The sequence below is a fragment of the Humulus lupulus genome, chromosome 4, assembly GCF_963169125.1.
Source record: "Humulus lupulus chromosome 4, drHumLupu1.1, whole genome shotgun sequence".
Classification (NCBI taxonomy): Eukaryota; Viridiplantae; Streptophyta; class Magnoliopsida; order Rosales; family Cannabaceae; genus Humulus; species Humulus lupulus.
Genome location: NC_084796.1, coordinates 242,596,517 through 242,612,922, shown reverse-complemented (window position 1 = coordinate 242,612,922; position 16,406 = coordinate 242,596,517). Strand labels below are relative to the sequence as shown.

The following is a 16,406-nucleotide window of genomic DNA, read 5'->3' as shown; positions in this document are numbered from 1 at the left end:
TCTTACAAATAAAGGTAAAGAAAACCAATCTATAAATAAAGAGCAACAATAAAGGGGAGAAGACAAATCTGTTTTAGGGCCAGATTGAAGGAGATAAGAGCTTGAAGATGAAAATCGATGCTTAAAATAGCTTTGAACCCTCACAAAGAGTAAATAAAAAAAAATTACATTTGTATTATTATTATTTTTGGCAAATGCAATTGTATTATTATTAAATATTATGAAACAAGGGGCCGAGTAGGCATCTAAGACAAGTACACAACAGTTGCACTAATAACAGTGTAGTTGTCAGTTTTCAAACTCGTATAGACTAATAAAAACAAGATGATTTGTAAAGTATAATTAGTCTATAAGCAAGAGGGAGGTTCTTGACGGCCTCTAGCAATTCCACGAGCATTAGAACACGAAGAAGTAGCAGCTCCATCTTGGCCATTATAAATCAGATCTATGTCTGTTAAATCGATCTTTTGGCAAGGTTTACTAGGGCTGCAATTCAGATTTACTGCAACTTTGTTTTTGGAAGTGCCGAAAATATTTTTTAACTTTACACCCGTTATTTGAACTTGGGACGAAGCCTGCCCGTGCAAGTTCACAAACAAATTAATAATTATACTTTAGAAAAAACATACATGTATGTTATGTGATTTTGTGTTATAATTAGTATATGTGATCAATTTTGAAGACATACATACGTACCTGAGTACCACAATTTCCAGATGGACAATATTGCTGGTCAATAATAATGGGATTGCCGACATCTTTCATGTTGATATTCTCAAAGGTGACATTATAAACAATACTTGGAGGAGAAGGAGCCCAAGTTTTGATCCTCACTCCATTGTCAGTACCAGTCAAGTTACAATTTTGTATGACCAAATTTTTAACATCAGCTTCATTAGCATATTTTCCAAGGCTTCCGATGCTGATTCCATGGCCAGGACCACATGTCACACCACTCACTTCTAGGTTCTCCGTCCCTGGACCGATCGAGATACAGTCGTCGCCGGTGGCTATCAAGGAGTCGAAGATCTTGATGCTGGTGGATGAACCAATGTGGATTCCATCAGTGTTGGGGCTTGTGGCTGGAGCTGTTATTTGAATGCGTTCAATGGTTGTGCGAAGACACCCAAAAACCTTCATGTTGAAGTTCTTGCTGTTGATTAATTTTATGTCGTGGATCCGTGAATCGTTCACAAAATCAAGTCCAATGGACTATATATGCATTTAAAGCATGTATAACAACAAAGGAAATTTTGTTAGAACTAGAAACACACATTTTTTACATATAAAATTATAAAATAATATGTTTATTAGGTGGTTGAAAAACACTCATGAGTGCTATGCATTTTGGACAGAAATGTGGATGAACAACGATGCGGACCGCGTAACCTTCAAATACAAAATCAAGTATTTTTTAATATATATTTATATAATAAGATTTATTATATGTATTAAAGTATATACTGGCTTCCTCCTCTATTATTATTATTATTATTCTTATTAAGGGACAAAATAAACCATGGTGTCATGTGACAAGTATAGCTAAGAGCACTCTTATCTGGTGCTTTAATTCATTTTTTAAAATACTTTCCTTATTTTACCACTAAGTTTTACATCTTAGTATACATCAGATTCTCTATTTTTTTTTCTATATCATTTAAATATTATATTTTCAAATATTTTTTATAACTATCAATAATATCCTTATATATTTTAATGTTATAATATTGAATTGAAGGATGAATAATGTACATTAGATATAACTTTGTACTGTAACTTTATCTAAAAATATTTGTAAAATACATCATCCAATGGATACCCATTATTCTTAATTTTAGCTATTTTTTTACAAATTTTGGTAATATACCTCGCCCGGATGGAAGTACTTTAATAGATATAAATTTCATATGGAGATAAAAGATCGTATAAGACTTACAATGGGAAGTTGCACACAATTTGGGTTAGTATTGCAATCATTGTAGGGCCAAGCAGAAGGTCCTTGGCCATCAAAAGAGCCTCCTCCACTAATCTCCAAGTTAATAATGTTTCTAAAACTAATCCAACTTTCAGTACCAGCCCAAGCTTTTTTATCAGTTGGAGCCTTAAGGTTACCATTAATGGAGAAAAGGGTTTGGCCCTTGCATGGTCCGGTGAACACCATAGAGCTCGCATAGTATGTCCCTTTTGGGATCAACACCACACCTCGTCCACTATATGAACAAGCTTGGTTCCATACATCAACAAAAGCCTATCAAAGATAAATATATATATATATATTATATGTAATTAAGATAAATATATAACACTAAACATGTTGAGCACAAGAAGAAGAATAAATTACCTTGCTGTTGTCAGTTTTTCCATCAGCAATAACACCAAAATTGATTACATTGAAAACTTTCTGATCGGATTGGACTTTGGTGATTACTACAAACAAAAGAATTAAGAATGCAAAGTGACCAGCTAATCTAGAAGCCATTTTATTTGGCTTTGAAAAAAAATTTAAGAAGTTTTTCTCTCTTCTAAGTTATTTTGGTTAGCGTTAGCTACTGTGTTATCATATATATATATATATATTATGTTTTTTTTTGGGACAAATATAGAATGTCATAAAACTACAAAATTTTCTCTTTTTGTTTTTTATTCAAAAAATCAATTGATCTAATTAGCTTCTTTTAAGGGATTGAAAGGGTATCCAGTAATTTTAAATATATTGACAAATGATGGAGGCAATATTAGAATATAGCATTAATTAGAGATTTTAGGAGTGTGTAAAACTAGCATAATTCACAAAAATAGAATGTCATATATATAACCAAGATTTTCTTTAATTTTTATTTTTTTTAAATAATAAGAATTTGATCTAATTACCTTATCTAAAGGTATTAAAAGGATATCCGATAATTTTTAATATATTGACAATCGCAAGAGGTAATTAGAGTGAAGCATTTATTAGATATTTCTAAAGGTGTCCCAAAACAGGCATAATATATTTTCAAAACTTAATGCTACTAGTGTATTTCATATAATAAAAAATCACAAATATATCACTTCAATGGTTTAATTTATTTTTGAGATTGTTTTCATAAATGTTTTTTTTCTTATGATATTTTTTTTTATCTTTTATATGTTCCTATTTTTATTTTTCAAAATTATGACTTTATTTTTCAAAAATGAGGTTTTCATAATTTTTTTTTCAATTTTATGGTTTGGCTGTGAAAAGTTGATATTACTAGATCAAAGTTTATATTTTTCTGTACATTAATTAATATCCTTGATGTTCAACTTTTCTAGTAAAGTGTTTCTAAAAAAAATAATGTTTTGCATGAAAAAAAAAATTACTCAACTAAAATTCGATATATATCAACATCCACTAAAAAAATAGCTACAAACTTAACAATAACCAAATCAACTAAACAAAAAATAACATCAACCAATTTTGCCTGATGACGGAAACGAGTCATCTTTGACCTTCAGCCGAGTCAGTTTTATCTGGTCAGTGCCCTATCAAAAGCCAAATACACCCAACATCCAATTGGAACTGTGGTTCTGGGACATCATAGACCATGCAATAGAACTCCCGTAGTCTGAGTTTCCTACTTCATTCATTCTTATTGCATAAAACGACTTGTGCTTTTGAAAAACGACAATATCAAATAGTTGGTCTGTCATATAGAGACGGACGACGAGTTGTCCATCAACTCCTGTTATTATAGTACGACTTGTCGTTAGTCTTCCGTTACTAAGTACAACCATGAATACCCTCGAAAAAATAGCAATGAATTCACTTCTTTTTTTTATATTCCATCTATGGACTCCAACTATCAGCATTAGCCATCAAAATTTACAACATTCTCCCTCGAAAAAGAATAAGCTCAACTACTGTACAGATCATACTTGATATCCTACATGTCAGGCTTCCATCGTGTCCACGTATTCGAAATCCAATGTGCTTGATGGCCTCGGATAATGACATTGTTGATTCTACAAGGTTGTGAAAACTGTAGATTGGTTTCGCTCAGCAATCAAACAGGAGCCGAGTAGAATCACGCAACATAGTAGTATCTGAACCTTGGCCGCTTGCTTTCCCTCTGAAGGATTCTGTTAAAAATAATACAACTCAAAGCATTTTACTAGTCTAGAACTGAAATTCTGATCAATTTTCAGTACTAAGAGAAGGAAAAGCCCTTGTCTTCTATAAAAGAGAAAGCAGACAGGTTGAAACAAAAAAAATCCCATCAATGAAAAAAGAAGCATCTAAATACCAATTCTCTCTTTTATGACATCAGCATAATCAGCACCACCACTTCTCTGTGCATAGGTGGATATGTCGAGATACATGCTATTTGAAGGTTGAATTCCTGCATCCTCCATCCATTGAAGTACCTGCACGGAAAATTCGACTGAGTATCTAAACTACCACCACTACTTGTAAGCAAGGATTATGATGGTGTATCAGAGAAGTCTACGCAGAGAAGCCAAAGCGACAAACTGCTTGACAGGGAAAATGTTTATCATTGTCTAATTACTTAATTATGCATCAAGAGAGCTAATCGAAGACTTCTGATCCTAAGAAAAGTGCCACAGCCAGCAGTTTGATAGGTCCCAATCAAAGCTGTAAATGAATATATATATATATATAGATATTGTTATTCTCTTCGGGTGAGAACAGACCACACTATTAGGATTCAAAAGCTGCCTTTCTTTATTCATGAAATGAGTTTAAATACACCCAACGTCTAACAACTTTTCCTACTGTTAAGACTAAGAAAAATAAATATTATAAATAAATAACTTCCCATACGTTGCATGACTAACTTATTCCCTGACGACTAGGACTCTGGTAAAAATAAGACTAAGACTTTATTAAAAGGCCATGTGCTTAGGACTCAGTCTATATACTTCTGATTTGGCCGAATGATGCGTTGGGTTCTTCTTGGTTTATCAATACTCCCCTGTTTCACTGGAACCTTGTCCTCAAGGTTCATTTCAGGAAATTTTTCTGCCAAAGTAGATGTCGATTCCCACGTGGCATTTTCACGAGAAAGATGCTTCCATTTCATCAAATATTCTGTGATGAATGTTCCACCTTTTCGGAGCCAACGAGTGTCCAGGATAGCTTCAGGTTCGAGATCGATTGAACCGTCATCGGTCAGTGGCGGTAGTTCACTACAGCTTGCACTTGTTTCACCAATTTTTTTCTTGAGCAGAGAAACGTGGAAAACCGGGTGGATGTGAGAACCCTCTGGAAGTTTGAGTTGATAAGCTACCTTGCCAATGCGTTTCATAATTTCAAAGGGTCCATAAAACTTATTAGCTAACTTCTGAGACGCTCGTTTAAAGACCGTTTGCTGGCGATAAGGCTGTAGTTTAAGGAAAACATGATCGCCTTCACTAAATTCAATGTCTCGTCGTTTCGAATCCGCATACTGCTTCATGCGGTTGGTAGCGGTGTGTAAGTTCAATTTGAGCTGTTTGAGAAGAGCATCTCGGGAAGCTAAGTTGTGATCAATCTCTTGCACAGGAGAAGAGCCAAGCTGATAGTGCGGAATCATTGGTGGTAGTCGACCGTACAAAGCTTGAAACGGTGACATGCCGGTGGAAGCATGATAGGATGTATTGTACCAAAACTCTGCCCATGGAAGAAAGGAATGCCATTTGCGTGGTTGTTGGTGAGTAAAGCAGCGTAAATATTGCTCCAAGCATCGATTTACGACCTCGGACTGCCCGTCAGTTTGCGGATGGTATGCTGTGCTCAATTTCAATTCGGTCCCAGATAGTCTTAAGAATTCTCGCCAAAAATTGCTTATGAAAACAGGGTCGCGATCACTGATTACTGACTGAGGTATGCCATGTAGTTTGATGACACCATCGACAAACTTTTCTGCTACAATCTTGGCTGAAAAAGGGTGAGTCAAGGCCATGAAATGAGCGTACTTTGTGAGTCGATCCACAACCACAAATATGGTGTTTTTGCCTTGAGATGGTGGTAAGCCTTCAATGAAGTCCATAGTGACGTCATCCCATACTTGACAAGGAATGGGCAACGGTTGTAAGAGACCCGCAGGAGACAACATAGACGCCTTAGCTCGTTGGCACACATCACAAGCGGAAACATAGTCGTGCACCTGGCGATACATGGAGGGCCAATAGAATTGTTGAGCGATACGTTTATAAGTGCGCAATACGCCGGAGTGGCCACCAATGGGAGAATCATGAAATTCTCGCAAAAGTTGTTGTGGAATATGAGACTTTGGAGGGATCACAACTCTATTTTTGTATAAGACTAGCCCATTTTTGTGTGTATACGGAAGGCCAGGTGAGGCAGTAGCTTGTGTTTGAATTCGTTCCATATATGCATCTCCCACAGCGGCATTTTTTATATCATCCCAAATGCTAGCCTGTGAAACTGAAAGAACATTGAGGAGTGGAGAGCCTGGTACGCGAGATAGTGCATCGACTGCTGAGTTTTGTTTGCCCGGTTTAAAAAGTATCTCATAATCATATCCAAGTAGCTTGGTAACCCATTTTTGTTGCTCAGTTGTGACCACTCGTTGTTCCAGTAAATACTTTAAGCTACGTTGATCAGTTTGAATGTAGAATTTTTGACCAAGAAGATAAGGTCTCCAAAGTTGAATTGCATAAATGATTGCCAACATCTCCTTAGCATAAGTGGACCATGATAATTTAGAAACGCCTAAGGCTCGACTCATAAACGCAATTGGCCTTCCCTGTTGGGTAAGCACAGCTCCAATACCTTCTCCAGAAGCATCACATTCGATAGTGAACGGCTGCTTAAAATTGGGCATGGCAAGGGTTGGAGTAGTGGTCATGGCTTGCTTGAGGGTTGTAAAGGCGTTGTCGGCTTCAGCGGTCCACCCAAATTGACCCTTTTTTAGAGGATTGGTGAGTGGCCGAGCTAACAGGCCATAGTGCCGAACAAACTTTCGATAATAACCTGTAAGGCCTAAAAAACCACGTAATTCAGAGATATTAGTAGGTCGAGGCCAATCAAGCATGGCTTGTATTTTTGTTTGGTCCACTTTGACCCCTGTAGTTGTTATGATATGTCCCAGATAACTCAATTCTTGTTGCCCAAATGCACATTTTTTGAAGTTCAAGAAGAATTTATGATGCCGTAAAATTTCAAAAGCTTGTTAAACATGTTCAAGATGCACGTTCCAATTGGGGCTATAAATTAGAATATCGTCAACAAATACGATAATGAATTTACGAAGGTAAGGACGAAAAATGGAATTCATGATAGCTTGGAAAGTAGATGGAGCATTACAAAGACCAAATGGCATAACAAGATATTCATAATGACCATTGTGTGTACAAAATGCAGTTTTATAGATATCGGTGTGTTTCATTCGTACCTGATGATAGCCAGCACGTAAATCAAGTTTGGTAAAATAGGTGGCTCCATGGAGCTCATCAAGCATATCATCAACATTAGGAATGGGAAAACGATCTTTTATGGTAGCAGCATTAAGGGCTCTATAGTCGGTACAGAAACGCCAAGTATCATCTTTTTTTTTAACAAGCAAAACAGGAGAGGAAAAAGGACTAGTACTTGGTCGTATTAGCCCCAATTTTAACATGTCAAGAACTTGTTTTTCAATTTCAGCTTTTTGGAAGTACGCATACCTATAAGGGCGTACATTGATTGGCTCAGCTCCTTCTTTAAGAGCAATACTGTGTGCCACCTCCCTAGCTGGTGGTAATTGTTTGGGCTCCTCAAAAAGGTCAGAAAAAGACTCCAGCAATGTTTGCATGTCCTTTTGAAGGGGCTGTTGTAGCTCTTCACTGGGTTGTATACAGATTGCAAAAAAAGAAGCATTGTGACTCATCTCCCTTGAGATAGCCTCCAACGATGCTTGCTGAAGGATTTGAGTGTTGGTCCCTTGTAACACTCGAACCTTGTTGGCCCATTTGAACTCCATTGTCATCTTCCTCCAATCACATATAACCGATCCTAGCTGTTCCAACCATTGAACACCCAAAACCAAATCTAAACCAGTTAGGGGTAAAGAATAAAGGTTAATGGTGAAGGGAATACCCTGTAGAAGTATGTTGACATTGTCTAATCTCCCTTGGCATTTTAATGGCGGTCCATTGGCAACGCGTACATGAAAAGGCTTGGTGGGCATTATAGGTAGCTGCAGAGATGAAACAACCTTGTCACTGATGAAATTATGTGTCGAATCGCTATCGATTAGTACCGTCACTTCACAAGTTCCAATTTTGGCTGTTACACGCATGGTTTTTGCTGCTGTCCATCCTGTTAGAGCGTGTAGTGAGATTTCGGGGTCCATCGGCAAGTCATATTTGGTTTCCATATTGTGTTCTTCAGCTTCCTCTTCAATATTCCCCTCCAGTAAAAGAAGTTGAGATCCCTTGCATTTATGTCCCACTGAGAATTTGTCATCACAGTTAAAGCACAACCCTTGTGCACGCCTTCTTTGCATCTCATCCCAAGACAGCTTCTTGATAGCTGAAGTCTTAGTGGCAGCGGAAGTAATGAGCGAAGGACGAGAAGTTGATGGTGGAGCGCAGTAGAACCTCTGTTGGCGTTGTAGTTGTTCGTCTTTCATGCGAGCTAAGCTTATGGCGTCCTTCAAGGTTTTTGGTTTGAACATACGAATAGCTTCCGAAATTTCCGATCGTAATCCTCCTATGAATGTTCCCACAAGAGCCTTCTGTGACCAGCCGTCAACACGATTACCCAGCCTCTCAAACTCTTTTTGGTAGTCACGAAGGGATCCAGTTTGGCGAATTTTGGACAGAGCTTCATCAAAATCTTCACAATCAGTTGGTCCAAAACGAGCCCACAATTCTTCCTTAAATGTGTCCCAAGTCACCATACGACCTTCCTCTTCGTACGCGCGTCGTAGCCATTGCCACCATTGATTTGCTTCTCCCTCAAGATGAAAAGAAGCTAGAGAAACCTTTTGATTGTCCACTGTGCCCTGAAATTCAAAAAACTGTGCAACCCGACTGAACCATTCCGTGGGATCGTCACCAGAGTATTTTAGAAACTCTAGTTTTGCCATTTTTGACGAAAACGTTTGCCGGCTGCCATCGCTCTCTTCCCGTTGTGTCCGAGTTGGTCCACGTCCGCTGGTGTTGTTGTTTGAACTGTCCGCATTGTTATGAATGAAGTCCGATAATCGGCCGACCGATTCCTCAAGTCTCTGCATTCCCGTGAGGACTCCAGCAAGTGCAGCTTCTAATGCTTCAATTCGCTCTTTATTGGTTGCCATTGAAACCAGCTCTGATACCACTGATAGGTCCCAATCAAAGCTGTAAATGAATATATATATATATAGATATTGTTATTCTCTTCGGGTGAGAACAGACCACACTATTAGGATTCAAAAGCTGCCTTTCTTTATTCATGAAATGAGTTTAAATACACCCAACGTCTAACAACTTTTCCTACTGTTAAGACTAAGAAAAATAAATATTATAAATAAATAACTTCCCATACGTTGCATGACTAACTTATTCCCTGACGACTAGGACTCTGGTAAAGATAAGACTAAGACTTTATTAAAAGACCATGTGCTTAGGACTCAGTCTATATACTTCTGATTTGGCCGAATGATGCGTTGGGTTCTTCTTGGTTTATCACAGTTCTATCATGGAAGATCAAAAATACAATTTCCCAAAATGGTTGAGGTTTTCTTGGTGGTCCCTACAGAATCAGTGTCATTTGGACATTACATGAGCAATCATGAGTACCTTATTCGAAACTCCATTTTGTGTTTGCATTTCTGACACAGAATCCAAAAGATACACACTAAAGATACTGACTGATATGTTACCTCAATATATTTTCTCCAGTTTCCAGCAGACAAAAGATTTTTCAACAAAATTGAGTAAGTGTTGATATTGATTTCAGCACCAGATGCCACTATCTTGTAGAACAACTGCATAAAGAGAAGAGAAAATAAAATAAACATAGTATACGAGACATCATAATTTCCAGCATTTTAATAAGATTTATTGTTGGTAAATAAAAAGTTTCAATATAGTTTACGCTGCTCAAGATATTTGTTTGGTCCACAATGAAGTCAGGATGGAAGTAAAAGCAAACTAGAGAAATCATTAACCATTTATGTACAATTTACCTTCATCATAGTATCAACCCTCCCACTTCGTCCAAGAAAAAGAAGGAGATGATTTATAACGCCACTTGAGACTACTGGGAGTGAGGGCTCCATCATCTTAATCAGGTCAATTGTTGTCTTCCAATCTCGTAATCTGTAGCCAAAGTTCCATTTGTCAATATCTTAAGTGAAATAATGACAAAAAAGCATCTAAGAAGGGAAACTGAACTTGGGCCTTTTGGAGTTATGAGAAACCAACCCAGGTAAGAAGGGAAAACTTACAGGCTACATGCGGATATAATTTCAAAGAAAATTGAATCACTGAAAGGAATTTCTTTTTCTTTCATATGTTCAGCGAGAATTAGAACTTTGGCTGATTGGCCTCCTTTATTAAGAGCTCTCATCGCAGTTGAACATGCAATAGAGTCTGGCTGGATACCATTTGTTTCCATTTCTTGAAATAGTGTAAAAGCCTTCTCCCAATTTTCTGATTTTGAAAGATGAAAAAAGAAATTATTTTGAATTAAATCTTACTGAAATAATGCAATCAAATTAGTACTTTAACACACATTTCTTACCAGTAGAAATATATGCATGCAGCATTGATGTGTATGCAACTACATCCGGAAAGCATCCATCTTCTTTCAGCAAGTTGAACACAGATTCTGCTTTTGTAAGTTGACCCTGGATTAATGTAAGAAGAAGGTGAATATGAGATTTAGCTCAAATCATGAGTCTATTCAGAGGCTACTCTGGTCATATTACTTGCCTGTTTGCTGTAGGCGCATATTGCAGATGAACAGACCTCTTTAGACAAAGGAACTTTCAGATCCATCATTTCATCAAAAAAACCAAGTGCCTCATTATATAGAGACATCCTACAACAACCACTTATCAACTGAGTGTAAGTAACAGAATCTGGTTTAATTCTCTTCTTCCTCATAGATCTATATAAATTTATAGCTTTCTCATTTTCCCCTATATTCATATAGCTTCCAATAGCTGAATTATATGCAATTGTGTTCAATTTGATGCCTCTGAGCTTAGCTGCTGAAAGCACAGTATCAATGTTCACCTTTTGACCACATCGCCCACAAGCAGCCAAAAGTGTGCATATTGACACAATGTTCGGGTATAGTCCATTCCTCTCCATTTCACGCAGCACTTCAACAGCTTTAGCTAACAAACCACTAAACCCATAGGCATCGATCAGTGCATTGTAGGTCACAAGATTTGGCTTACACTTGTTTTTTTTCATCATGTAAAATACTTCCAAGGCCTTTTGAGGTTTCTTTGATCTTCCATAAGCATTAAGTAGAGATGTATAAGACACAACGTCAGGGCAAAAACCTTTTCTTTTAATCTCATTAAAAACCGACAATGCCTCTTTATCCATACCTTGTGAAGCATATGCTCCTAATAATGCATTATATGACACAATATTTGGTTTCAATCCTTCTGCAAGCATTGTATCAAATGCAACCCTGCAATTTTCAATCTGGCCACACACAGAATACATATGAATGATGCCGGTGTATGTTACAATGTCAGGGATACATTCTGCTCTTCTGTCTCTCATAGAATTGAAAATTTCAACCGCCTTCTCATACTGTCCAAGCTTTATCAAGCAATGTATCACAATATTGAGGGTGATTGTATCGGGGCGGATGTTCGTCCCCTTCATTAGTTCAAAATACGATAATGCTTTTGAATACTCAGCCCCAGTTTTGTAGGCAGATAATACAATATTGTGAGTGACAAGATCTGGCCCAACTCCATTATCTGTCATTTGCTTGCAAACTTTAAGAGCTTCTCTCCAATTTCCACTAGACCCACAAGCATTTATTAGGTTGTTATAGGTCGAACGACTAGGAGGAATCTGCAATCATAAGATAAATATCATGAAGCTCTCTTGCTGAAGTGATATTAAATTCTCAGACGCTAAGTTGCAATAAAAGCACAAAAGAACTGGAACAAGTATATTGGTTATGGAGAGTAAATTCAATTGATTAATTTATAGACATAAAGTTCGATTATGCTGGCAGGAAGTCAAGTAGATATGAGTTGTTTGGTTATCTAGGATTTAAAATACAAAGATCAGGCCCACCTGTATTATTCTTTTTAAAAACTGATGGTTTGTATCGAATTGATTAAAAATGCATCACTAAGAAAAAGTTAAATATAATTATCAAGTAGTTACAAGATTCTGAAGGCATAACTCATAAGAAACATCTCATGACTCAAAATCAGCAAAATTAAAGTTCATACCTACTTGTAATTCATGTGCACCCACAACGACTTTACCATTGAAAATATGTTTTGAAAAGTTAGAAAGAAAATTGCACACAGCCAATAACAACAAGACGGATTATTGTGATTATTATTTTGGTGAACATATTAACACAAAATGCTTATTTCATGAAGTGATTTTGCAAACGTTTATCCTCAAGTATTCAAGACAAAAAAGAGTATTGCTCACATCAACACTAAATACTTGATTAAGGAAGAAGAATACAAATACACACAGCTGCACGTAGCATGTCTTCCATGATATTCTTAGCCCAACGCCATTGACCTGATCGACCATGTGCATTAATAAGAGCATTATAAGTCTCAGCGTCAGGTTTACACCTAGGGAAAACAATGACCATAAAAAGAAAAAGAAAGGTATTATTAATGACTAAAAATTAAAATAATAAGAAGAAAAGATAATTCATGACTAGCATAGATTCTTATAGTCAAGAAATGAAAGAGCCAAGATGATAAAAGAGAAGTAACGGACCATGGCTAACAAATGAATGTCCTGGCAGCATGTAAGATTTCAATCAGCTTACAAAACACAGCTCAAACCTATTATATGGCTGACCTCAAATTTAATAATTCAAATAAAATGGTGGGAGTAGTCTTCAACTACATACCAAAGTAACCAAACTTTCAGCTTGAAGAAATTTCCTTGATTGATATAAAGCCCGGGCAAAACTTTATTGCCAAAGTTTATTTTCTTGTATCAACCAATATTCAAATAGTGAGCTTTCAATAACAGAATACATGACAATACGTGTAGAGAAAAAGGAATTGTTTAGAATTCAAGCTCAATAGCATTCCAAATTTTATCAACTAAACAAAACCCAACGGTGATAATAAACATTAACACCTGAAAAGCTTAAGCTTACCTCCATTCTTGCATCTCAAAAAACAAACCGCGAGCTTGATCGATTTGATGATTCCTTGCGTATAACCTTATCATCATATTGTAAATATCAGTCCGAGCACAATAGTTCCTCTGATTCTTCATCCATCTAAACACTTCCGTACAATGCTCAAACGAACCTCTCCTCGTCATTTCCTAAATAAACCCAAAAAACTCAATTCAAATTCCGCATACAAACACCAAAACTATATTTTTTTAAAAATACCTTAATGAGAAGAGGGAAATTCTTCCTGGAAAATCGCCCGACCCAGTGATTCAAAACGCCATCGATATCTTCCCAACGTCGGAGCTGGTAGACCTTGTCGACGACCTCCGATAAGGCCCAGTCCTTTTCGAAGCGGTCACCCATAACACGCAAACGGTACCGTTTAGGGATGTCTTCCTTTCTAAAGCCACTGAGGTGAGTGGAGACCTCGTGTTTGCCCTGGTCGTAGTCCACGGAGACGTGCTTCTTCTCCAGGAAGATGGAGTCGTTCCCGGAGTTGTTGCAGCGGACTGAGAATCGAGCAGGAGTGGCGAGCTTCGGTAGTGCCGAATGAGATATGGTCGTCACCATTGGAATCGAAATTAGAGTGTGTGTGTGGGTGAGTGAGGTTTATGGAGGTGTGACAAGGGAAGTGGATAAACCCCCGGGAAATGAGGATGAGCAAGACTCAAATGGGATTCTAACGACTTTCTATGACTTAAATATTATTTTACTTTTTTTAATCTCTAAATATTATTTTACTTTCTTTCAAATGTTATTATTAAAAAATATATTTATAGAAAGCTTAGGTAAAGTCATTACTTTTTTCACGGGGGATAACGGGGGTGTTTAATTATAATCTAATTTTTCATATATGACATTATACAAAATTGTTATAGTAGTGCTACTACTCATTTTTAAGAAATTTTAATGAATTTACAATGTCATGATTAGAGTTCAAATAGACTCTTTTCTATGTGTATAAAAAAAAATCAGACACTCGTGTATATAAATATTTAAATATTGATTTCAGCATCGTAAATTATTCAAAATTTATCAAAAATTAGCGTAAAGTGTATTATAACTATAATGTACGTCACCGTGCAAAAAAAAAAAATTTAAGTATAATTTCTTTAAATATCAAAAATAGAAAACACTCGTACACATAAGTGATGCCCATATCTAAAAAAAAATCATATATTTATTATATATTTACATGTTAGTATCATTATTAAATGTAAATTAAAAGTCCTTTAAAAAAATAGTAAATTACAAGACTAATGATATAAGAACAACACAATAATATTTTTTTAAAATAGTTATATTTATTTGAAGATGAGATTCTTTATTTTTTTAAAATAATACTAATATTATTTTATGTGTACATACTATTCCTCATATAAAAAAGAATGCTAATAGTTACACTGAATGAAAAATTTCAAGGTATATGCCTTATAATATAGAATTTTTTTTTAAAATGATAATATAAGTTACTATCCCAAATATATGACACTTTCAAATTTTTGGACAAAAATACCCATAGTATTCAAATACTCCCTCTCTCTCTTAGTCCAAACTCGCTCTCTCTCTAACGTCTCTCACACTCTCACTATCTCTCTCATTTTAATCTTGTAGATCTCGAAAAAATACCAAAATTAAAAAAAATCATTTGAAACGTACATTTGAGTGAAAAAATATGATCCTCCAAAGTTTTCGTCAAATTTCAGTGCAGAGCATCTAAATTGCATTGAAAAAGTATCGTTTTGACCAAAGTCAAGTTTTCATGATTGCATCGTAAAAACATCGAAACACCATCGATTTTGCATCGAAAAAAGTTTTGACCAAAGTCAAGTTTTCATGATTGTATCACAAAAGCATCGAAACAACATCGATTTTGCATAAAAAAAAATCATCGTTTTGGCCAAAAATAAAATATTCATTATTGCATCGCAAAAGCATCGAAAATCATCGTTTTGGCCAAAAATCAAATTTTCATGATTGCATCGCAAAAGCATCAAAACACCATCGATTTTGCATCAAAAAAGCATCGTTTTCGATGGTGTTTTGATGTTCTTACGATGCAATCATGAAAACTTGATTTTTTTTTAAGGTCAAAATGATACTTTTTCGATGCAAAATCGATGGTGTTTCGATGCTCTTGCGATGCAATCATGAAACTTTATTTTTGACCAAAACGATGCTTTTTCGATGCAATTATTTCGATGTGACAAAAAATGCGGTCAGCGCCATATTAGTTTGAGAGGAGAATCGGGCGCAGAAATCGGTATACTACGTGAGTAAAAGACATCTAGGAGCTGAGTCTCGATATCCTTTAATAGAAAAACTCGCGTTCTGCTTGATTTTGGCCTCAAGAAAACTCAGACTGTACTTTCAGTCCCACACCATCCACGTCTTAACCAATCAACATTTAAGGCATGTCTTGTAAAAGCTTGAAACATCAAGACGTCTATTAAACTAGGCCATCAAATTCAGCCAGTTTGAGATATTGTATGTGCCACGCACGACGATCAAGAGTCAAGCGCTCGCTGACTTCGTGGCTGAATGCACATGTTTTCAGGACAAGCCGATGAGAGAACCAGTGCAGGAGTTGTGGAAAATATTCGTTGATGGATCCTTTAACGAGACCAAATCAAGAGCTGGGATAATTATGATCTCACCTGATGGGCATCGATTCCATACAGCTCTTAGGTTTGGGTTCGAAGCATCCAACAACGAGGTCGAGTACGAAGCCCTTATTGGCAAGAATAAAGGTGGCAAAAGAACTAAAGGCAAAGGAGATCCAATGTTATAGTGATTTCCAGCTCGTGGTTAATCAAATATTGGGGGAGTATCAAGCTTGCGGTATCAAGATGGCGGCTTATCTAGCTAAGGTTAAATGCAAGTTCTGTGAGTTTGAGTTCTGCTCCATCTAACAAGTACCCCGCGAACAGAATTCCAATGCAGATTGTAACGCCTCAACTCCAGGGACCGTTACGGTGCACATTGCAAATAGTGCTAAACTCGCTAATCGAGTCATTTGGCCATAAACGTGTAACTAAGTATGATTAGCGGTTTAGGGATTAAAAATTTCGGTTAAGATATAACGTTTCACTAG

The 16,406-nt window shown here is 36.5% G+C and overlaps 2 protein-coding genes across 4 annotated transcripts; both read right to left on the bottom strand.

Annotated features, from left to right (window-relative positions):
• Positions 1 to 219: 219 nt before the first annotated feature.
• LOC133833086 (exopolygalacturonase-like) lies at positions 220 to 2,479 on the bottom strand. The gene is made up of 4 exons (XM_062263344.1): positions 2,342 to 2,479; positions 1,937 to 2,248; positions 697 to 1,212; positions 220 to 575 (listed from the first exon to the last, which is right to left on the bottom strand). Exons 1-4 carry the CDS (start codon positions 2,477 to 2,479, stop codon positions 348 to 350), a joined length of 1,194 nt encoding a protein of 397 aa, XP_062119328.1. The 3' UTR covers positions 220 to 347.
• Positions 2,480 to 3,233: 754 nt separating this feature from the next.
• Positions 3,234 to 13,966, bottom strand: LOC133831459 (pentatricopeptide repeat-containing protein At2g41720). Of its 3 annotated transcripts, XM_062261759.1 has the most exons (10): positions 13,532 to 13,966; positions 13,289 to 13,461; positions 12,641 to 12,746; positions 10,885 to 11,994; positions 10,694 to 10,799; positions 10,398 to 10,602; positions 10,137 to 10,269; positions 9,831 to 9,935; positions 4,266 to 4,386; positions 3,234 to 4,101 (listed from the first exon to the last, which is right to left on the bottom strand). In XM_062261759.1, exons 1-10 carry the CDS (start codon positions 13,880 to 13,882, stop codon positions 4,019 to 4,021), a joined length of 2,493 nt encoding a protein of 830 aa, XP_062117743.1. In that variant the 5' UTR covers positions 13,883 to 13,966; the 3' UTR covers positions 3,234 to 4,018. The 3 variants fall into 3 exon arrangements, with proteins under 3 accessions (XP_062117743.1, XP_062117744.1, XP_062117745.1); XM_062261760.1 differs by lacking the exons at positions 13,289 to 13,461; positions 13,532 to 13,966 and adding an exon at positions 12,898 to 13,245 and having other exon boundaries at positions 12,595 to 12,746; XM_062261761.1 differs by lacking the exons at positions 13,289 to 13,461; positions 13,532 to 13,966 and adding an exon at positions 12,898 to 13,245 and having other exon boundaries at positions 12,631 to 12,746.
• Positions 13,967 to 16,406: the final 2,440 nt, after the last annotated feature.

Coding starts and splice junctions, on each gene's coding strand:
- LOC133831459 (XM_062261759.1), bottom strand. CDS start 13,882: ATGGTGACGACCATATCTCATTCGGCACTACCGAAGCTCGCCACTCCT. Junction 9,936..10,136: donor GGGTTGATACTATGATGAAG/GTAAATTGTACA, acceptor CTCTTTATGCAG/TTGTTCTACAAGATAGTGGC. Junction 4,102..4,265: donor TGTCATAAAAGAGAGAATTG/GTATTTAGATGC, acceptor TATTTTTAACAG/AATCCTTCAGAGGGAAAGCA.
- LOC133833086 (XM_062263344.1), bottom strand. CDS start 2,479: ATGGCTTCTAGATTAGCTGGTCACTTTGCATTCTTAATTCTTTTGTTT. Junction 2,249..2,341: donor GAAAAACTGACAACAGCAAG/GTAATTTATTCT, acceptor TATCTTTGATAG/GCTTTTGTTGATGTATGGAA. Junction 1,213..1,936: donor ATTGTGTGCAACTTCCCATT/GTAAGTCTTATA, acceptor ATGCATATATAG/TCCATTGGACTTGATTTTGT.